Source organism: Lonchura striata, chromosome 15 (assembly GCF_046129695.1).
Source record: "Lonchura striata isolate bLonStr1 chromosome 15, bLonStr1.mat, whole genome shotgun sequence".
Taxonomy (NCBI): Eukaryota; Metazoa; Chordata; class Aves; order Passeriformes; family Estrildidae; genus Lonchura; species Lonchura striata.
In genome coordinates this window covers 8,724,851-8,748,408 of record NC_134617.1, presented here as the reverse complement: position 1 = coordinate 8,748,408, position 23,558 = coordinate 8,724,851, and the positions used below count along the sequence as shown (strand labels likewise).

General features: G+C 46.3%; 1 protein-coding gene across 1 annotated transcript; it reads left to right on the top strand.

The window, feature by feature from the left end:
• The first annotated feature begins 611 nt into the window (after positions 1-611).
• TGFBI (transforming growth factor beta induced) lies at positions 612-22,325 on the top strand. The gene is made up of 17 exons (XM_021549434.2): positions 612-852; positions 4,993-5,091; positions 11,505-11,569; positions 12,537-12,694; positions 13,623-13,787; positions 14,419-14,565; positions 15,259-15,400; positions 15,962-16,174; positions 16,313-16,450; positions 16,683-16,828; positions 16,992-17,128; positions 17,632-17,762; positions 19,626-19,750; positions 20,612-20,714; positions 20,903-20,982; positions 21,422-21,446; positions 21,605-22,325. The coding sequence occupies exons 1-17, from the start codon at positions 743-745 to the stop codon at positions 21,658-21,660; spliced, it is 2,040 nt and encodes a 679-aa protein (XP_021405109.1). The 5' UTR covers positions 612-742; the 3' UTR covers positions 21,661-22,325.
• Positions 22,326-23,558: the final 1,233 nt, after the last annotated feature.

The window sequence follows — 23,558 nt, the reverse complement described above, 5'->3', positions numbered from 1 at the left end:
GTAAGATCTCCCTGAAGCTTCTCTTCTCCAGGCTGAACACCCCCAACTTTCTTGGCCTAAGAGCTCCTGATTTCATTTGGTTTGGTATAAAAGCAACAAGAAACCTCTTGCGGAGGGTGACCCCTCCCAGTGCTGGAAGTGCTGGGAGTGGGTGGACACGGGAGGCACAGAGGGGACCTGGGGTGACATTCCCGCGGCGTGGGCAGCGCTGGGCTGAAACCAGGAGAGCCCCCGGGCAGGGGGACCACGGAGGGGCTGGAGTCGGTGGGACACCCGCTCTGCGTCCCGACTGGGGGGAGGATGGAGGGGAAAAGTCCGGATGGAGGAGAAATTGAAGACGAAACGCTGGTCTGGGCAGGGGGATATAAAACATCCCTGTCTGCCTTCCCCCCGCGCCGCGGCGGGTCTGCGGGCACGGACGGAGCGACGGAAGGGCGGGGGGCGGACGGAGGGACGGGGGATGCCCGTGGTGGGGGGCGGCCCCTCTCCCCTCTCCCCTCCTCCGCTCCCCTCCCGCCGGGCCGGGCCGGGCCGGGCGGCTCCGCTCCCGCCCCCGCTCTGCCGCCGCATTTAACGGGGCTCGCTGCCGCCGTGCCGTGCCGAGCCGTGCCGTGCCGAGCCGTGCCGTGCCGTGCCGTGCCGTGCCGTGCCGTGCCGTGCCGTGCCGTGCCGAGCCGTGCCGTGCCGTGCCGTGCCGTGCCGTGCCGTGCCGTGCCGGTCCGTCCCGTCCCGCCGCCCGGCCATGGCGCGCCCGCTGCCGCTGCTGCTGCTGGCGCTCGGGCTCGCCGCCGCCGCCAAGTCCCCGTACCAGCAGGTCCTGCAGCACAGCCGGCTCCGCGGCCGGCAGCACGGGTAAGGGGAGGCAGCGATGCGGGGAAACCTCTTCTAAAGCCTTTTCTTCCCCAGGTCTGCCCGGGTCCCTGCGGGGTCTCTGCGCGGGCACCGTGCGGAGCGCTCTCGGTAACCGCTGCTTTCGTTTCCTTCTCTTTCGTCCCCGCGTAACTTTTTGTCTTTCGGGAGCTTTTCCCCCTTTCCATCACGGAACTTAGTGTTGCGGATGTCGGTTCTGAGGTTATCTCTGTTAAGGGAAAAGGGTATAAAGGTCCCTGGATTTTGAGCCATTAAAGATTTCGTTGAAAGAATTGTCATTTTTATAAATTTTAAGGAAAAAAAAAAAAAAGAAAAATCACTTCAATGTCTCCGTGCAGTCAGCATCAACTTACTCTTTGACTGGAAACCTCAGTTAGTCGTGGAAGTTTTCTTGACAGAAATAATCACTTACTCATAAACCTTACAAGATAAGGCCTATGGAAAAATGCATGTAGACCTCTCTTGCTTGATACACAGCCTGTTATGGAGTGAGTACTTTGAGTCTTCAATAATAAGCAGAAAACTAACCCAGTGTTAATAGTTGTTCCCACTGTTTTAAAAATTTATTAAGAATTAGGAATGGTGAAAGGATGGAAGACCTTTCAGCTGGCTTCCATCTCTCAGGATAGTGACAGTGATTGAGTTTAAGCTTCTGTTTAAGTGTGTTGCTGGAAGCAGGGTCATGAAATGCTTTAAATTAAAAAAAAAAAAAACAAAAAAAAAAAACTCCCAAGATTTAAATATTGCAATTTGACACATGCTCTGGCAGGGATCTAGGTTAGAATTTATGACAAGGGATGTGTTGTTTGTATGCATGACTGGGGACACAATCCAACAGGCAAATTCTGAGCTGATATTTATTTGTAATAGGTCAGTAATGCCAGAATTGCAGTGATTTACGTAGAAATACAGGAGTCTTGTTCACCATCTCTATGTGATGTGAAACTAAATAAATAGTTCTGCTGATAGCCCTGAGATTGAAGTTTGCTCAGGCTGAATAAGTTAGGGCAATCCTGGTGTAGAGCAGTGCTTTTACACTCATCTCTGCAGAGAGATGCTTGTTGCATTACTCCCTGCACAATTACCAGAGGCACTGGGTAAGATGTGACTGGTCCACTCTGGTGCCCGAGATCTTTGGAAAACACAAGGAGCTGGAATGCCAAAACTTCCATCTGAGTTGAGATAAACCCAGTGTAGCTGACCACAGCTCTTTGCTCACTGCTCCCATTCTGATGGAGAGAGTGATTTATACCAAGCTAACTTTTGAACATACATGGAATTTTGAGCATTGATTAATGATGTGCCAAAGAGATACAGCAGCACAAAACCAGCCAAAAACGTCCTGGATGTGGGGTGTGTTGTGTTGCTTGCAGGAGCCAGCTCCAGAGGGATGTGCAACAAGCACTGCCACCCTTTCACTGCTGTCAGCATCCCCCACACCATCAATGCCCCTATTGAGCCGAGGGTGAGCTGGGAGGCAGAGCTTGGCTCTACAGCAAAACTTGTATGTCTTAATTAACTTTTTTTTTTAAAATGAACCAGCTCAAGTCATTGAGAGGAGCTGAAAAGTGCATAAGGAACATTAACATTTGAAGATGAATATGTAGGAGTGCTCTTCCCAAACCCAGCCAGCTTTGTGGGCACAGCGTGATGCTGGGGAGCGCCGTGGCCACATCCATTGCAGGTATCTGGGGCTGTACATTAAGCCCTGCTTTTCTCAGCCACTTCCCAAGGGCAGCCCCTGTCCCAGCAGCTCCCAGCTGCTGCTGCCAAGCAAAAGGCTTTGGCTGAAGGGGAACAATAGGCAGTTTTATCCTGGAGTCAGCGCGGCTGGCTGGGAACGGCGTGGCAGAGGTGATGAACTCCAATGAGGAGAGAGAAGAGTGTTGACAAATTCATTTTAAGCCAGACTGGGCAAGGAACCAGAACATGCAATGCGGGGAGCCGCTACTACAGCGTGCCTGCGGGAATCATTGATAACACACTCCTGAGCAGGGATTTTTCCACACTGAGGAAAAACTGTAAAGAAATTTTCCCCCATCAGTCAGGGAGGGAGGAGCGGCCCCGCAGAGCTGCAGTCCCGGGCAGGGAGGAGGGAGCAAGGCAGTTAAGTCCTGTCCTGGAGGCACAAGGGTTTTCTTGGCAGGCTGCTCCTGGGGATGTGGGGGAAGTGATCAAACAAGTCCTTCAGTAGCCAGGCTTGTCAAGATGAATATTAGAGGGATTGTCCACTGCCGTCAGCCAGATGCTAAAATCGAGGCAAGGTTTGGAATTTCCATGTAATTGGAACCATATTTCGCCACGGCCGGGCCGGGTGGCCAAGGTGGGCTGAGTAAGAGAGCACAGACATCTCTCTAAGTGATGATTTGGCTTGGAAGTTGCTGAGTCTGGGCCAGTTTGCACCAGCTGAAAGTTTGGTTTTGTAATTTCTAACTTTTTTTCAGTAGGTTCTTGCCCCTTGTTCCCTGCCTTATATACAGGAACTGAATGAAATCCTTTCATGAAGAAACAAACTACCATTACTGGACGTGGCAGTAACAAGAGAACGATGAGCTGAGTCTCCCCAGGTGCCACGGGTCCTCTCTTTCCCCTCGGGGCGGGATGGAGGTGCCTGGGACACAGGGTCGGATGCTGCCTCGGCAGGGCCCTGCAGCAGCCACACCAACAAAGGCTCATTGAAGGCAAGCCAGGCTCCCGCAGAGGCTGGCACTGGAGTCAGCCAGCTACAGGAGACCCTCAGGTTAATGATGGCAGGCTGGCCCGATCTGGGATGCTGCTGAAAAGCAAGCATGGCCACAGGAGGACTTGGTGGTTGGGCTGCAAACTCTGCTTTTGTTCATTCTGGGGGGCAAGCGGGCAGCGCCTCGGCCAGACGCAGCGGGACACAGGCTGCTGCCTGCTCTCCTCAGCACATCAACAAGACCTTCACAAGAGCATCTCCAGACCCCATTGGGAGTTTCGTTTGTGCAAATGAAAAATCTGCCTTGGACAGCACAGAGCACTTCTGACAGGCTGAAGTGATGATTTATGTGTTTTGCTTAATCATTTGTTTTCCTTTCATCTGCTTGGCAGCCAATACTGTGTATACTTTTAGTGATGCTGCTGCAACTGGGACATGGTGGTGGTGTTGGGAATCCAGCCTCAGCTGGGCTAAGCATCCTCAGCCTGCTTGAGCATTTGCTACACCTCTGGTCAAGCCCAGAGGCAGTTGATGGCCTTGCAACCCAGATCCATAAATCATATCTTTTGTGCTGATCATGTTTTGCCTACACATGTGGCCAGGGCTGCTGGCCACAAACCACAGAGATGGTGAGCTAGGCACTGCAGGGAAATGCTGTGCTGGCCAAACCAGCAGCAAAGAAACTTCCAGCTCCAGCTTGACCACATCTCTGCTCATGGTGATACCACTTCTTAGAAAGCTGCAGGCTGCAGTCGGCTCTCAGCAGGGTTACTCACACATGGAACACCAACCACCTGGGTTTTTAACTGAGGAGGAGCTCTGGGTACCTTATGGGCTGGTGCAGCCCCTCTTGATCTGTGCTGTCATATCTGATGTGTTGAAACAGGGGAGGGCAGTGCCACTGCCCCTTTTCCCCTCATTCAGCTCAGCATCCATGTCCAGAATTTGCCAAGTCTATCATACAGCCAAAGTTCTAGGTTTGATACAAGTCTGTAGACTGATAAAATATCTCTTATCCTTTTTTATGTGCTAGACAATAAAATAATGGTTTCTTTTGCAAGGATTTGTATTGCTGCATAACTTTCTTGGATTTAACTGATTTTTGATTTTAAGTAGATGTTCACCATGGAAATTCTGACGGAAGGATTTTCACTTGATTTCTTTACATTTTGGTGAGAGGTGGAACATGGAAAAAAAGTCAAGAATTTGTACTCAGTGAAGAAAGAGACACTCTGGCAGAGTCAGGAGAGATCTCTTCTACTGCTTCCTCCACTTCATTGTAGGGCTAAATTGAGCAAGTTGACTTGCAGCTCTCAAGGTTTCCTGCCTTGCCATCCCAGCTGGCTTTTCAGGCACTGTCAGGTGGGGTCTGGCTGTGTGTTGGGGGTCAGCATTGGAAAGAGGGAGGCTTACAGGACCCTCCTCTGCTCTGTTCCCTGCAGCCCCAACGTGTGCGCGGTGCAGAAGCTGATCGGCACCAACAGGAAATATTTCACCAACTGCAAGCAGTGGTACCAGAGGAAGATCTGCGGGAAGTCCACGTAAGTCCCCGAGTGCCAGACAGGGTCTCCCAAAGACCCCCTTGTGGAGTGGGTGCTGGGTGGCAGAAGCACACAGCAGATGTGGGATGTCAGAGCCCATGGTGTGTGTGTCACGTGTGTCTATGTTAAAAGTTGTTTTAGCTTTTTACCCCCTAAGAAATGCTTGTTTTTCTAAAGCACTTTGATGTTAAGAATGAAAAGTGCCATGTAAATGTAAACCCTGGTGGTTTATTCTAATTGCATTTCTATATATACTTATATAGCTCTCTGTGCTGTAATGAAGTGTGTGCCAGATGTTTTCTAGTACTGCCTGTCTCCATGATAGGGTCAATGCTGCCTAGATTTAAGAAATAAAAAAGGCAGCCCGGAGCTGATGGATATTGGAGAGAATGTAAAATTCATCTCCATCTGTTTGCTTTGGAAGGGAAAACAAATAAAAGGAAAGAGGTGTCAGCTTTAGCCAACACTCTCTGACTCCACCAGGAAAGTTAATCAGACTTGCAGGCCAATTCCACATCTAACATTGCAAACAGTAATATTCAAGTAGCTGTTGCATGAAGAATCTGTGTGAGCAGCCTCGGGACATTCTTTTGAAAGATGCAGTCAGCAGATAATAAAGGCTATGCATGCTTGACTATCTGCCAGGCCTTAGAGCAGGAGCAGAGACTTTTCCCTTGCTGTAGTCCAGGCTGGGCTTTTGGGCTCCCTTGCTGCACCCAGGCTCTGTGCAAAGATTCCCTGAGCAGTCCTGGCTGTGGGATCAGAGCTGTGGGCCAGGTCTCATCCCAGATCTCCAGGGTCCAGAAGAGAGAGGAGAAAATAATCTCATTTGTTTCCTGTATGGCTCAGTGTGAATTGTAATTAGATCTATAGCAACATGCTGCTCTTCACTGAGGCATTGTGGTTGCCATCAACCACAGCCTTGGTTTAGCTGTGACACCTGGCTGTCAGGATTTATGTGTGCTGCTGCTGTGGGGAGGAAAGAAGCAAACCAGGAGTCATGGCTGTGCACAGCTTTTGGCTTTCCATTGTACTTCACGTGAATTTGCTCTAAGGAGGAAAAGTCTGTACTTAAGGAGTATGTATTGCTGCTTGTACCATGTAGTGTGCATGTACCATTGCTTTCCTTATGTCCAATTGTCTTTTCAGAAAAGAAAAGGAAAAGCAATATTGTAAAAACAAGCAACCACATGCCCTCCCCTTAATTCTACAAACAAAATTTTGGGAAGGCTTAGCTTGGGTGATTTGAGTTCAGGCTGTCATCTTGGCTGAGTAATTGTGCTCCTTGACATGAAATGGACGAGTTGCCTTTCATCATTGCCTTTTCTGATAACAGAGTAGCTCAGTATGTCTCCAAAGAAAACACGACTCAGCTGTGTATGTGGGAGACTTTTGCTGCTGGTGGTCACTGAAAGGCAAAGCAGTCCAGCCATGGATTTCTTTAGCTCTGAAGCAAGTGAGAAACTAAACTTATGTAAACCAAGTGTGCAGCAGTATTTGGCACAGACACTCATCCACTTATCTCGAGGAGGAGGTGGAGTAACTGGCATCTGGCAGTATTTCATTATTCCATTTGAGGAGATGGGGTGATCTCTTCTACCTCATTTTCTCTGCTTTTACCCAAGTGTCTCACCCAGTGATGCATCACTGAGAGAAAAGTGCACAGACCATTAACCTGCATGTTAACCTATGAGGTAATATTTCCATTATGCACAGAATTTGCTCACTATTCTTCACTTTACCTCATCTCCACAATGGGTGTTATTGTCTTCTCTCCTCCCAGCCATTCCTGAGCCCAGGCCCTGCTTTCTCCTGTAGCAGTGCTGGTGCAGAACAAAAGACACGTGCTTTGACTCAGATTTTCCGGGGGACCCTGGGACAGGTCTGATTACAAATGTTTGCTTGAATGGCTCCCACTGGACGTGGTGTGCCTGGCATATGGAAGCAATCAGGAGTCATTTGGGCTATAAAGGACAGGATGCATTATGCTGTAGCAGTCAAATTCCTACAGCAGTGTCCGGAGTCTGATGCTGTGGCGTGCTCAGGTGTCAGAGCCCAGGAGATCTGGTGGGCACAGCTGATGGTGCTCAGCATGAACCTCCAAACTGGCCCTTCCTGATGGACTAAGCTGGTCCATGAGAGGTTTTGAGAATACCCTTAAATCCTAGAAAAAAAAAAAATCAGGATTTGGCACATTTATCATAACTGGGTGGATCCAGCCTTTGCTTGGGATCTGTAGTCAGCAGTCCTCTCCTAAAGCTGTGTGGGTGGTCCTCTCACATGCAGGGGGATCCCCTCCATCAGCTCTGGCGGGATGGTGGAGCTGCAGAAGCTTGGTCATTTTCTCCTCCTCCTGAAAGGTTTTTCCCACCTGAGAGCAGCAGTCCTGGGGAGGAGACACTTGGCCCATCTCATCTACTTCACATTTGACCTGGCTGTTTTCCCCTGTGTTTGCTTGAACGGTCAGTGGTGCCACGAGCTGTGCGTGGTGCAGGTGAAAACGCCTGGCTTTGGGATCATAACTTTGACTGCTTTGGTTTCTTTCCTTTTCCTGCTCTGAGCACCTTTTCAGACAGGTAGTGGGAGGGAGTCAGTGAGGGAGCAGGAACTGCTGAGGAGCAAAGCTGGGCTCCTGCAGAGCTGCCTCTGAGCAGAGAAATTCATCCCTCAGCAAGGAAGGCAGAAGATGCTGCAGCCTGTAGCATGACTTCACTCCTTGTGGAAGGATCACATCCTGTGTGGGGAGGCTTGGAGAGACTGGAGCAGCAAGGAAAGCCAGCCTGAAACACAGATGTGCTTGTTCTGGAGTCTTGGCTGAGTGTGCCTCACCTTTGGGTGCTGCTCCAGGCTGGGAGGGCTCAGTGACCTGGGGAGCAGCAGGAGCTGTGCTGGGCTCCTCCGTGGCTGCTGGCACAAACAAAGGGTTACACTTTGGAGGGTTTGTAGATTTGGTGGTTGGGAGGCATTTTCTGGCCCACAGGGGTGGAGTAGGTCCACTGGGGCTGTTTATGCACAATTGAAGTTTTAATTCATGCATCAGAAGGAGACTTCTACCTCTTTATCTGCTTTTTTTTTTTTTTTTTTTTAAGTTTCTTTTTCTCTGCTGAAGTATTGGCTCACACGGTTACAGAGAAATTAGGGAGAGGATTTATGTAGAGTTTTTATCTTTGCTGATGAAGTGAGATAAGGTAGTTGGCAAGAAGTCTGACACCGCTTTGATTTCAAGGAGTGCTGAGACAAAAGTGTTCTAGTAATTAGGTAACTTTCCACTGTTAGTTATTCCAAAATCAAAGAAATTGTTCATTCAGGGTATATTTTCATCATTTTGTCTGTGTATTTTATATTTTTCTCCTTCCCTTGTGCACTGGACTCATTCTTCCAGAATTGGGGTTGCAATAGAACACATCTCCACACACTGTTTTGTCTTGAGAATGAAGACAATTCATAAATTTTGGTTTTGATTATTTTTTGAGGAATAACCCATTAATAGGTTCCCTTTTTTTTTTTTCCCCTTTTTAAATTAACTTTCCTTTTTTCATGTGATCTACTTTCCTCAGTTTAGAAAAAAAAATACTGGCACTTATTTTACAAAAACAAAACATATGGGCTTTATTACAGGAAATTATTACAAATGGATCTTTTTTCACTAATATATGCCTAAGCTTATTTTTATTACCTTGAAAAATGCACTTTAAATTTAATTTCAGCTCCTAAGAATGCAACAGCAGTGGAACAATGACTAATAAAAGCCTAAACTAAAGGAGCTTTCTTCTGCAGGCGGACACAAATAGACATTAAAGAAATAATGTTTCAAAACCAGAGGCTAAAAAACTATAGATTTGACATGAAATTACTCACTGAGGAGGCCAGGAAATTGTGGTTGAGGCGTTGCAGAGGGGATGACAAATGCCCTTTGTGTGAGGGCAGTGCTAACTCACCCACATCGCTGTGTCCCGGCGCACGGGCTGCAGGAGGGACTGGGCACTTCCAAAGGCTTTTGTGCAGAACCCACGGTGTGAGCAGTGCCTGGGAGCTGCTCCAGGGAAGTTCTCCTCCCTGGGCAGCAGAGTGTGGCTCTCACCCAGATGGAGCAGGGTGTGTCAAGAGCAGCCTCCCTCCCTATGGATGTGTGGGGGAAGGCAGACTGAGATGCAGAGCATCCTTCAGCCACGGCTCTGCTGCTCCTCTCTGGGGACTAGAGGTGGCTGCAGGACCCTGGGGCCACTCTTGAGCAACCCCTTCAGTGGTGCCTTTGGGTGGGCTGGGTGATTTTTTGTTTCCAGCTGGTCCACCAGCCATGGGAGGCCAAATGCCTGAAGCTGAATCTGTGTTTCATGACCCTCATCTCTGGCTCCTTGTAGGTGCCAACCTTGAGCACCTCTGTGTTCCTCTGGCCCTTTGCAGCAGTTTGCCAGAGCTCGGAATGGTGATGTGCCAGACACACACCAGGTGATGCTGAAGGCCACCTTCAGTGGGAGAGTGAGACAGGGGATTTGAGGGAGTCCCTGCCCAAATGGAGCTGGCCCCGTTTCTGCCCTGGTGCTTCTTGCCATGAGCTTCCCTTCCTGCTGGAGATGCCCACAAACCCAGTGAAAAGCAGGAGGTGCAGTCATGGAATCACAGAATGGTGTGCCTGGGGAGGGACTTCAGGCACCATCCAGATCCACCCCCCTGCCATGGGCAGGGACACCTTCCACTTGACCAGGTGTCTGCATCCCTTCCCTGTGCCCTCCCCTCCTGGCAGGCACCAGGGGCAGCTCTGAGCCAGTGTGCCAGAGGCTGTGTGCATCCATGTCCTGCCCCTTTGGAGCAGCTCATTGGTCTCCAACTGATCCATAAGTGAGGCTTTTAAAGCCTTCATCAGCACTTTGGAATGATTTCTCTTTAATCAGCTCTTCATCTTTGATTACAGGTCTGAACCAAGGGAACTGTCTAGACTGGATTTAGTTTCTAGGGTGAAAAAGAGAAAAATTGGAGGTAGGGGAGGGAAGTGGTGGGGGAAGAAAGTGTGTGTTTCCAATGAACACAAGACAGGGGGCTGGGAAAGCAGAGCAGCAGGGTGTTAAGATCTCCAGTAGTCAAAGGAAGGGATTGCTTTAGGCAAACTCTTTCCCACATGGAATATATAATGTCTAGACAATCAGTCTGGGTTTGGTTTGTAATTCTCTTAGGAAACCGTGACACAGAATTTATTTGCTTCTGTCACACAAAAGCAGGTATTTGTTTCACTTTCTGGCTCTTAATTACCCTGAAGAATTCCCTATTAAACCCCAGGCATTTCTACTGTTTGTTAAAATGATGACAAATATCTGAAGCTGGAGGATTTTCCTCTCTCTTTGAGTGAGTGTGCTGACCTTGGGCAATACAGCATCCTACTTGTCTCAAATTCAGCTGGGAGCACAGAGGAAATGCTTGTCCTTGGGAGGAACATCTATTCCCTGGTTCTCTCAGCCCATCAATCAGGTGGCCTTGTTGCTTTCACACCAAGCACAGAGCAATAGGTGAAAGAATCCCCTGGGAAAAATAAGCAAGCAACTTCTGGGTTGATTTTTGTTTTCCTGATTTCTTTTTTTTCTTCTCCCTCTTAATCTCAAGCCATGTTCTCTTTGATAATCAGATGATTGTTTCTCATTGAGCTACAGATGATGGATGCAGTTTTCAGGCAGCTCTTGCTTATTTAGGGTCTGCAAATCATCAGAACAGCCTGGATTGGTGCCTCTGACCCCTCTGGTTTTATGGGGTAAAGTGCTGCCAGTCAGGAGGAATTGCTGCTCTGAGGCTGCTCACAGGGACTCAGCTGAGCTCTGCTACTGCCCTGTGGATGCACATCCCACCCATGGAGGAGTTTCTCCTTGCAGGGCTTTTCCCAACTCCTTGTGCCAATGCACATATCTGAGAACCCTTTCCCTCCAGACCTGTCTTGTGGGTTTTGCCATAAGTAAGCAAATAATTTCTGGTGGTGGACAGAAGCAGGGTGAAATGAGAGGGAAACGCTTGGCTGGTTTGGTCAAACAGCCACGGTGGAGTGTGGGTGTTGCCTGAACAGTGATGAGATGTGACAGCAGCAGTCAGCCGAGGAGATCCCCAAATCCCATGGGAAATGTGCCCAGAGGAACCAGCACTAGCAGTCTCGTTGGGACTGTGGAATCAGTTTCCAGCCACTGTTTGTATAAAGTCTCCTGGAAAGTGGATTTTTTAGAAGAAATTTTGTCTGCTTTTGTTCTGTGGAGAAACTGGCAACATGCAGCCCTGAAGGAGATAAAAGTATGGTTAGTCTTTTGTTGAAGTCTGTATTTCTAATGGAGAGTCTGCTTGGAAATATCCCCAATATGGATGAACCCAGAATTATATCAAATAGAGAAGAAGCTGTGAGACACTGCTGGTTAATCTGCTGTATCCATCTCTTATTGCAGAGTAATCAGTTACGAGTGCTGTCCTGGATATGAAAAAGTTCCTGGAGAAAAAGGCTGCCCAGCTGGTAAAAATATGTTTGACATTTTTTAGACTTCTTAAAATTATACAGCTGCCTAGTAAAGGGAAATGTTAAAAAATTGCTCAAAGTGGATTTGATTTTTGCAATTTCTACACAATATTGCCATGAACAAGTCCAAAATGGACTCAGTGGAGCACCAGCCAAGAGTCAGATCAGCTCCAAAGCATGCTAAAAGTTCCAGACAACTTAGAACCTTGGATGTAATTGAACTTAATCGAGCATGGGAAAGCCATATTCCAGCAAGTAATATATCTATATTGGAAATTCAATTCAGAGGAATGATAGAGTAATAGACAGCTCTGCCAATCTCTGCTCATTTGCATTTTTATAGATTCATAGAATGGTTTGTATTGGAAGGAACATTAAAGATCATCTAGTTCCAACCCCTGCCATGGGCAGGGACACCTTCCACTAGACCAGGTTATTCCAAGCCCTGTCCCACCTGGCCTTGAACATTTGGCAAGGATGAGATTAGCAAAGCTTTATTTAGGAGAAAATACAGTTGATATTGGGGGGGAATAAACTGGGTTTATTGAAGAAAGCCATATTCTGCTTTTGCTTTGAGAACACTTCATTCCACAAAAGTCTGATGCCTCCAAGTTAACCACATGGGCTGGTCAGTGGGCACTGAGACCAGCAATATCCAACACCAAATCCCAAAAGCCTGAATACAAACAGGACTGGGTGAAAGCAATCGATATATTTGCTTGCCTAAATCACATTAGTATAAACCCAGAATAAGTCCATTCAAACTTGCAAGAATATAGTGGATCCTGGATTCCACTGCTGTAATTGAGGGTGAAGCTGTCAGGCTGTAATTATTTATTATCTAATTATTGAACAGACACCAATCCCCTGATGTGCTTAATTTCCCAGTGTTCTCACCAGTTATGATTTAATTCAGCCAGAAGGAGGAATGATGTTTTGGGAACTTGACCTTCTCTTCTTTCAGCTCTGCCACTTTCCAACATCTATGAAACCCTGGGAGTAGTTGGGTCTGCCACCACACAGCTCTACTCCGACCGCTCCAACCTAAGGCCAGAAATCGAAGGACCTGGAAGTTTTACAATTTTTGCTCCCAGTAATGAGGCCTGGGCATCCTTGTCTGCTGTAAGAGAATTCCTCTGCTTCCTCCTTTTCCTCTGATTTTCCCTAGTGGAGATCCAGCTCTGCAGGGGTCTGGCAGATAGACACAGTACTGATAGAGGAAGGACTGTGGATTTCCAGGATGGTTTTCATTGTACTGGCCCATCAGCTCCAGAGCTTTGCTTCTGAAGGATCCCATCACCAGAGAGATGTGGATATAGAAATCCCCTCATTCAGCTTTCCCTGCCTGTTACCATTAGAGATTGAACTGAGACCTGAAGCAAGAAGCTTCCCATTCCTTACCAGTTTTCTTGTTAACTCATACATTGCCATTCTGGTTGTTCTTAATTTGTACAAATAGCCAGTCCCAGCTGGAGCCTCAGTAATTCCCACATGACTGTGTCCCGTGCTCAGTTAGAGATACATTTTCCTTTATGTTCATTTTGATTTTATCTTTCCATGTCTTGTGATATTTCCCCTCCTGAAGTGGTCACTGCTGTCCTGCTGCTGCTCCCATCCCAGTCAAGCATCCCTGTGAACAAGAACAACTACTAGGGCAGGGAGGAGGGATATTTATGGGTCTTGCCACTGCCAAGCCTCTGTCCCAAATGCCCCAGCAGAGCCCCTTGCAGGGATGATGCTATTAGGAAAGGTCTTTTAGTGTATTTGTCAGTGACCCTTTTGCCTTACTGCTCATTTCAATGCAATGATCCCACTCTGGAGCTGCAATCATCCCTTTGTGAGCCGAGGACTGGGTGTCAGAGCTCTTGGCAAAAGATAAAGATTCGAGAAAGCTGAGCTCTTAATTTACACAAATGGCATGAGGCTGAATGAATCACTTAATATTCATGCCCACACCCCCACGTTGGGAGCACCTTGGGAGCAGCCTGGTACTCTCTAACAGATACCTAATTGCACTCAGTACTGAAGAATTGATTTTTCTGATTTCCAGGAAACTCTGGATTCCTTAGTGAGTAACGTTAACATTGAGCTGCTCAACGCCCTCCGCTACCACATGGTGGACAAACGGGTCCTGACGGATGATCTGAAACACGGCACCACGCTCAGCTCCATGTACCAGAACCTGCCCATCCAGATCCACCACTATCCCAACGGGGTGAGGCGTTCAGAGACTGCAGTGGGTACCTGGCCCAACCTCCCTGCTCAAGCAGGGTGGTCCCAGAGCACACGGCACAAGGTTGTGCCAGTGGTTCTGGGCGTTTCCAGTGAGAGTGGATGTTTGCACACCCTCTCAGGGCAGCTTGTTCCAGTGCATGGTCACCTGCATTAAAGAAGCTCTGCCTCATATTAAACCTACCCACAGCAGGCTTGCTTTCTAGCTGCCTTGCAGCTCCTGGGACCTCCAGGACTCTGTAACACTTAGGTTGACAGCTATTGATTCAAGATACATACTATGAAGGAGTTTGAAAAGAATATTTTTAAGCAGATGGTTTCCTCAATGCTGTTGCAGGGAAGTTGCCCACACTACTGTGTAACTCTGCTTGCCCAAGAATTGGTTCTATTATTTTCTTGGTCTTGAGGGTAGACAAAACCACTGATGATTTTCAAAGCTCTTTAAGCTTGAAATATTTCAAACATTCTTGATAGAACATTCTCACTTTTGGTGTGTATTTTAAGGAAATACAACTCCTCTCACTGCATTTGAAATAGAAATAGAAAAGCAGCAGAGGCTGCTTTACCTTCTGGTTTTAGTGCAAGTAACACCCCATGGGTCTTTCCCTCTGCAGATTGTGACTGTGAACTGTGCCAGGCTGTTGAAAGCTGACCACCACGCCACCAACGGAGTGGTTCATGTCATCGACAAAGTCATCGCCACCACCACCAACAGCATCCAGCAGATCATTGAGACTGAGGACAGCCTGGAAACCCTCCGGGTCAGTCAGCACATGGCTGCTCCACGTCTCCTTGAGATGCTCAGGCATCCCACTCCCAATGAATCGTCCTGAAGAGCTTTGTCAGTGTCTTGGGCTGTGACCCTGGAGCTGCTGATGAAATCCTTGTACCAATGTAGCTCCTTTTGATTTAGGAAGAGAAGTGTTTGTTATGAGTGCAAGTAGGGTTTTATGACAATAATTGTCACCCTTCTATGGCTGCTCAGAAAATAGAGAGACTGAGTCTGTCTCTTCACTCTGGTAGGGCAGTCTTAGCCATTGGAGATGTTAACTGTTTCAATTAGATGTGTCCTGATTTATTTGCTTTGATATTTGCCAAATTAGGGAAAAGGCACAGGGGATTTGCAGTTAGCCAGCTGTGGGTTCTGATCTGAATTATTCACTGGAAGTACTGTGAGCCTTTCCAGGCATATCTGGGTATTCAAACTAGGTCTCAGTCTTGCCAAAAAAAAGGGCTCTTGTACTCAAATTTCTGGGAACACCAAAGAACCATGGGGGTGGGTCAAATTTTTAAAGGGACCAAAGTACTGAATGAAGCTATTCAGGATTTTTTTGAAGTCCTCTGAAATTATAAAAGCCTTAAGAAGTCTGGCCCTTAGTGTGCCACTGGACAAAGTTTTTGACCTTTGTATTCTGGCTGAATGTGTTTTTCCCTCTCTCCTTATCTCTGTGAAGACTGCTGTGGCTGCATCTGACCTCAGCAGCTTGCTGGAAAGCGAAGGCCAGTACACACTCCTGGCTCCAACCAACGAGGCCTTTGAGAAGATCCCACGAGAAACACTGAACAGGATCCTGGGAGACCCAGAAGCCCTGAGGGGTAAGTGCTTGTTTGCTGAGGCTATTGAGAGACTGAAGAGTATTTTTCAGTTCTTCTAAATTTTTTCTCAAGGACAATTCAACAGCTGCTTGATACACTCTGACAATAGCTGCACTAAACAGATGTGACAGAGTCCATCTTTTTAAACTGGACAGCCAAGCTGCCTTTGGTTGTAGATGTGTAGACATAGCAGGAGTGGCATCCAGATATGGATGAGAGAGCTGAAGCAGTCCCCTTTCTGAGTTTTCTTTTAGCAGTTTTTGCAGTGATGATTTCCATTTATGCAGCAAGATGCAAGAAAAGTAAAATGTAATCAATGTAACTTCCTCTGACAAGTGAGTCAAGTACCCACATGAAGCCTTTTGAAGTTGGCAGAAGTGTATAAAAAGTGATTCTTTTTAGGCATTTTATTTCACAGGCTGTGGAATTAAAATCAGCTCAATTTAAAATGACTGCATTTTATGGAGTCATTTCAGGGGTCCACTGAACTGGACCCCTGAAAGCTGCAATACTTTCACAGCTGGTTTTTGCAACTCACTAAGGCCCTCTCCTCTCCCACAGACCTGCTGAACCATCACATCCTGAAGTCAGCCATGTGTGCTGAGGCCATCATTGCTGGCCTGACCATGGAGACTCTGGAAGGAACCACCTTGGACGTGGGCTGCAGTGGGGAAGAGCTGACCCTCAACGGGAAGCCCATCATTGCCAACAAGGACGTCCTGGCAACCAACGGCGTTGTGCATTTTGTCAATGAGCTGCTGATCCCAGACTCAGGTACTGGTGCCTCTCTGCAGCATTCTTTCTGCTCTCTGTCTTATGTCTGTTTTGCCAAGGAAATCCTGGATTTAGGGGGCACAGTGATGAGTGGATAACCTTTAATGCAAGGTCACTATGTGTTGCTTTTCTTTTCAGCTAAGACTGTGTTTGAGTTGGCACAAGAATCTGAAGTTTCCAAGTCTACAGACCTTTTCAGACAAGCTGGTCTCAGTTCTCATCTAACTGGCAGTGAGCAAGTGACCCTCCTTGCCCCAGTGAATGATGTGTTCAAAGGTAAATCAGGGATTAAATCCCTTTTTTCCATCAGTTTGGGCCACAGATCTCCTTCAAACAGTTTTCAGCCAAATTTCAGTGCACAAATACGAAAATATTTTCTCAAATGCCTTGAGGCAGTGGCATCTAGGTTTACAGTTTAAAAGTAATGTGGATAATGCTCTGTATTTGAATGGTTTTTAGTGTCTCAATTTTAAGTGAATCACTGTTCTTTCCATACTTCTTGCTGCAGATGGACTCCCTGTTATTGACAGCAACATGAGAAACTTGCTTCTGAACCACATTGTTAAAGACCAGCTCTCCTCTAAATACCTGTATCATGGACAGAAACTTCAGACTCTGGGGGACAAGGAGCTGAGAGTTTTTGTGTACCGCAATGTGAGTCCTTCCCGTGTGCTGTGCTCTGTGGTGCTGAGTGATGCTCAGTGTTCTGATGCTGCAGCTGTCATCAAAAGTGGAAATGAGCATTGTGGAAAGTACCAACATCTCTCTTTTGAAGCATATTCTAATGAAACCTTCTTTTCTGTGATTGTGTTTGCAGAACCTTTGCATTGAAAACGCCTGCATTGCTGCCCATGACAAGAGGGGAAGGTTTGGGACCCTCTTTAGTGTGGACAAAATGTTGACTCCTCCGACTGGCTCAGTGATGGATGTTCTCAAGGCAGACCATCGCTTCAGGTGACCTTTCTGCTCTTCCCAAGTGCCAATTAGAATAAGAACAGCTGCCAAAGCAGTTTATATTTATTATGGGTCGTAGTCATGACAATGTATATGTTTTTTCAGCACAGAAAGTTCATCCAAAACCATGGTCTCTCTAAATTATAGGGAGTGAAACTTCAAATAACCCTCAATCAACTGTGAGCCAAGAGTAAGTGGTTCCCTTAATACTGTAAGAATCTGGCTCTGAAGCCATCTCTGCCCACCAGATCCACTGTAGCCAGACCTCTCTGACTCTCCATACCATCAGGTCCCCATGGAGTCAGCACTCCCAGGCTGTTTTGCCACTTCTCAGATGTTCTGGTTGGACTCCACAGGCTCATTTCCTCCCTAATCACCATTTTGGTATTTGATTTGCTGGACCCCAGCAGGATTTCACAACTGTAACTCTGTCCTGAGCCCAGCACGCTGCTGATCAGTGAAGTGGTTAGCAGTGAAGCATTTGATGCATGTTTGCTTTGCAGTACGTTGGTGGCTGCAATCCAGTCTGCAGGGCTGACAGAGAACCTCAACAGGCCGGGAACCTTCACGGTGTTCGCTCCCACAAATGAAGCTTTCCAAGCCATGCCCCAGGGGGAGCTCAACAAACTGCTGGGTGAGCATCTCCAGAACTTTTAGGGGATGAGCTGCTGTGTGTGACTGCTGTGATACTGGAAGGAGTATCTCATGCTGTATCTCATTCTTTGGCTCTGTCTGTTGGAAGCATGAGCTTCCTACCCAGTGGAGTTGCATGAGCAGAAGCTGAGGATGCAGAGAGTTGCACTGAATTCCCCAAGTGGGGCTTACTGCCTGTGTTCTTAGAAGATATGTTTGTAGTGTGTGTCACAAACTCACTGTGACTTTTAATTTGGTTGTACTGGTGGTATAAGTGAGAACTCCCAGATATTTCTAAAAGAACCGGTGAGGCCTCTGCCTTTTTCAAGGATGAAAGAAGTGTGAATGTGACTCTAGAAAACATAGGATGTGTCTGCAGTAAGTTTTGCAAAGAGAAGACATGATCCACATGCAGCCTCAAATTACACTCTATGAAATTTAAATAATAAAAGGCTGGGGCTGTTTCTCCTTCTCCATGTACATGGACAAAGCAGGAGGTCCAGTCTAATCCTGGGAAGCCAACATTCTAGCTCAGATGAAGACCAGTATCCTGAAAAGCAAAGGCATGCAGGCTGGGTGTGGAAAAAGGCACGGGGATGTTTAATAATTCCCTTCTGGATAAGCAGCATGATCTTTTATTTTGTTCATGTTGAAAACTGGTTGTGGTTGGAAACAATGTCAGGTATTTGAATGTAATGTCTTCTTGTCATTAAAACCCAGCCAAACATTGACATCATAATTTGGGAAGCATCTACCCATGGTAGCTGGTTATCCTTTTAAGTGCAGGGATGAGGAACCAGTAGTATCAGTCCAGTCTTATGCTTAATATATAAATATTTCAGAAGTGTTTTGCAGCCATTGTAAATGGCTGCAGGAATGAAGATTCCCAGATGTAGACACTTCAGATGTTCTTTTCTCACACAAATGTTTAGCTTATGCCTGTGATGAAGAAGTGGATCTGCTGGTGAGGATATGCAGAATGAACTATGGCCACCCAAGGAAAACCATAATGGAAAAAAGCTTGCATGCAATCTTTGAAAGCATTGAAAGAAAAAGTCCATCTTGCTGAGGGAACTGCTCTGTGGATGGAGGCCATCTTTGCACTAGCTGTCTGTAGGACTTGTCAGTGACTCTGTGTGTCTGTGTGGCTTGCCAGTGGCCCTGTGTCCTCTGAAGGAGAAGATGAAGTGCTGCTGGCCTGTGTTGTGTGTGTCACCACCTCTTCTGGGAAATAGATGGTGCAAGGAAAGCACCTTATCTTCCTAAAATCTGTTTCAAAGCACAGCTGTATGTGTAGAGACTCGGTGGGGTGGTATCAGGGCATCAGTCCATGAGACATTAGTGTCTCCAGCACTTTTCTCCTTCCTACCCAGCTGTGAGGATTGTTGCCAAGTGACAGTGGCCTTGGTGACATTTGAAAATACCAGAATGCCTTATCTTCTTCCTTATTTCACATGGGTTTTTCCCCACCCCATCCCAGACTTCCTTGGGAAGTGAAAGCAGCAAGAGAAGCAGGTTCATTCCGAGAAGCAGGTTCTCACTTGGCACAGTGAGAGAATGAGGGATGAAAACCTAAGAAAGAGAGAATTCATGTGTAGGGCAGACTTGGTAGGTACCAAGGTGGGACACTGGGAGAGTGTCCTTCTGGATTTGGGAACCTGACCTGCCCGGCCAGGAACGGCCTCGATGCCCATACCAGGTCCTTCTGCCAGCTTTTTGGGTTTGGTTTATTTTTTCAATTTTACATTGTTCTCCACACTTTCAGGAAATTGTGGTGTTTTCCAAGTAATTCCATCCCAGCACGTGAGATATAGGAAGCAATTGCTGATGCTGGTTTGCAGATGTGAAGATTTTCTTCCCACAGGTAATGCCAAGGAGCTTGCCAACATCCTCAAGTTCCACGTGGCTGATGAGATCCTGGTGAGCGGCGCGGTCACTGCCCTGGTGAGGCTGAAATCCATGCAGGGAGACAAACTGGAGGTCAGCATGGTGAGTCACCTCAGATGGGCTTCTGTGGTCAGCAGGGCTCTCCAGTGCTTGGTTGTCCATGTCATGGACCAAAGCATGTCTGTGCCACCAGTGTTTTCTGGGCTGTACTGGAGGGACTGTTGCCATGGTTCAATTCAACAAGCTGGAAGAATGAAATGTGGTTTGCTTCAGCTTTCTCCCCAGAAGACCAGTTGTAAATGATTTCCAGGAGCTGCTATAAATTTAACCTTGAGTCATGGAGGGAAAACATAAATAAATGAAATGAATAGCTTGTTCAGCTAACATATCTTTTTGTGTAATGAAAATGATCCCTGCATGGGCTCCCTTAGGGCAGCAGAGTTTATTTAGATATATAATTTCATTTCAAAAACTCTACACTACATAAGGGAATGTAGGATCCTATACTGAGGAAAAAAATCATTTCAGAAAATAAGCAATCACGACCCACCCTATGCATAAGAAAACACAATGGAAAAAAAAATGGAAGGGACTGTGTTTCCAGGTGCATTGAATTGGCCAACGTGCAACCTGGACTCTTCCCATGTCCACTCCTGCTCTGCCCTGTCCTGATCCCATCCCCACAGCCATCCCCCTGGCAGGGTGCTGCTGGATGTACTTGCTGCCATGGGACAGCATTCCCAACCAGCTGCACTGAGGAAGTCCAAAGCCTGCCAGCCATTCCAGGACAAACTGCTCAGGCTATGAGTTGTCTTTATATTCTCCTTAATTGGCAAGAGGAATGAAAGTGCTTCAGCCATCCAGTAAATGAATGAATGCAAAGTGAAGGTTTTTTTAAATAACATTGGAAATGACAGAAGATTCTCATCTATCTACATTTTTATTTTTTCTTTTACTGAACAGAAGAACAACGTAATACATATCAACAAGGAGCCTGTTGCTGAAAGTGATATCATGGCCACAAATGGTGTCATTTATGCAGTGAATTCTGTCTTACAGCCACAGGGTAGGTCCATGGTGAGAAATGTCCAGAGCAACCTTGTTACAGCAAAGCTGCTTTGGGGACACGGGGCAATTGCTTCAGTTTGGTGAGGAAATATTAGTCTGTTGTGGGATTTTCAGCAGAAAATAGTGGAAGGAAGCAGCCTGCGTGCTCTGACAAGTATTTCAATGCTCTCAATGTCCCACCCTTAGCTTCAAGGCCACAAGAAAGAGGTGACGAGCCTGCAGATCCTGCATTAGAAATCTTCAAACAGGCATCTGCATTATCCAAGGTAAAAGGGAAAAACCTCTCACTGTTAAACTGCTGAAATCGCATTTTGGTAATAATTATTGGAAGATCATGTCATATCCATATGCTGACTTCCAAGGAAAGTGAGTGTATGTGTTCCATGGAATGATCCATCCTTTCTTCTTGCATGATATAATATATTTAATAATATAATTTAATAATATATTTAATATAATAGAATATAAATATAATATATTTAATAATATAAGAAATAATAATACATCTTGCAACACAAAACTTCAGTTTGCAGCACACTGTGAATGTAACCTTGGCATGGTACTATTATATATCAGCTTCCAAAAATGAAGAGTCATCCATCCATAGCTTTTGGAGACTAAAGATAACTTTATTGACATACAAACTGTTCTTGTGGCTGTTGGAGTGATGCATTTATGCAAACCCTGTGCTTTCTTTCCATGCAGGTTTCTCAGAGGAATCCTCGACTAGGTAAAACAACCTCTCCAGCTCATTCCTAATTTCCATTGTGTCCCCCCATCCTTAAAGAGAGGTTTCTCCTGTTCCCTTCCCCTAAGAGCAAGACTGGGAGGAGAGGGGCAGGGGGATGGTTTGTGTCTGCCCACCCAACTCGCTCTTCTCCTTGGCAGCCCCTGTGTACACCCGGATACTGGCGAGGTTGAAGGAGAACTCGGGGGGATTCTGAGCCCATCGTGAGCAACCACGAGTCAGTGCCTCCATCCCATCCACTCTGGCTGACAGCTGCAGAGAAGGACAGAACCGTTTTTAAAAACCAAATGCCACCCTTAAATTTATTTTTGTTTGCAATGAAACGGATAGGAAAAATGAAAAGCCATATATATGTATATATTTTAAGACCATTTTTATTTGGTTTTGACTTTAAAGTTCCCAGACCAAGGAAATGCTTTGAGGTTTTTTTGTTTGTTTTGTTTCATTTTTGTTTTGTTTATTTTTAAAATAAAATTATTCACCAACTTTCAATTTTTTGTGCTTGATAGGTACATCCAAGGGCCTTTTATTTTTTTAAACAGGCATGTCCTTCCTTCTTCCCTTGGATTTTAAGTCTTCCATGAAATTCTGATCTGCAGGCTTTTAACAAAATTCTCTCTATTGACATTGAGAAAATTGCATAGTTATAAACTATGGTTTGACGTATTCTTTTTTTTTTTTTTTTAACTGGGGTCTTTTTTTTTATGTCTATGGGTTATAACTGTGCTGCATTTTGTTCATGAGATTTAAAATGACAGTTCTCCCTGGCTGAAGCCTTCCAGTAAGTGATTCATTTTTAATAATGGTTGTTTTTTTAATAAAAATTTAAAATAAAATCAAAAATATAAATATGGAAAGTGATGACAGTGCTTGGTTGGGTTTTTGCTTGGTTTGAATTGCCTGATGGCACCAGGTGATCAAACCTGAGCACTGGGAAGGAGGGGAATCAGACTGAATCCAGGAGGGCTGGATCAACATTGATGGGTCAAACAGTTACTTGGGTGGAATGGCAGAGCACTTCTCCTCTCTGATCATCCTTTGCTGCTGTTCTCACGAGCAGTCACTGCCACTCTCCAAGGAGCACAGGGCAGCCATGCACATCCTTCCTGCTGGGTGCTCAGCCACCTTTGCTGGCAGCTGGAGCTCACATTCCATGCTGCCAACAGCATTTACTCCCCATCATGGCTTAGAGTCACTCCCTGGTAGTTATTACCTTGGTGAAACCCAGGAGTAGGAGGCAAAAAAGAGAAAAAGAGTGTCAAGTGCAGAACACAAAATACTCAGATTGTTTTGTTTGCTCTGGCAGAGAAATACCCTGATAGTTCTCCTTCTATAAAAAGCCCAAAGTGAAATCCCACATGCTTGGAGTAATCTGCGTAACTTGAATGTGTGAAAAATGCCCAGCACTTCTTTTATCTCTTCTTTTATTTCTCTTCTTCACTACCCCTCTCCCCACCCCCCTCATTTTTATTTGTTATTTTTCTGGCCTGATACAATCCTGGTATTTCAGGCTGAGGAGGAACACTTTCAGCCACCTAATCCCAGCAGCCCAAGGTAGATTAATTGTATCAGGGGATTGGATTTTGGGAGAGGCTCAGCTTCTTGCTGTTAAACTAATTACTGTTCCTTCCAAAGCCTGAGAAAGAGGGAAATCCATGTCAAATCTGCTCTATTTTATTTTTAGTTCCTTCATAATTGAGAGATATAAAGTCCTCACAACTTAAAAGGGTGGAAAGTAGGTCTGCTCCTCATCTAGGTGAGTGCCCCTTGTTTACAGCTTCTTGGCATCTGGCTTGGTGACTACTTGTTTCATTGCAAAATGAAGCCACTTGTGTAGACAGGAGCAGGGGAAACTGCTTAGATGAGCTTAATAACCATGGGCAATCCTATCTGCTGGGACAACAGTTTTCATCTTCTGGAAATACAGCCCTGGCTTTTCACTCCATGGTTCCTGGGCAGGTATTAGGTGTGGTGATAGGGTGATGGTCTCCTTTGTGCTTTTTGTGTGGCCTGGCTTTGCTAGGCTTGCTTTTGGCTTGCTTTTTCACCAGGTTTATGAGTCCCTAGTTTCTAGTAGATAGAGATGCATTATCC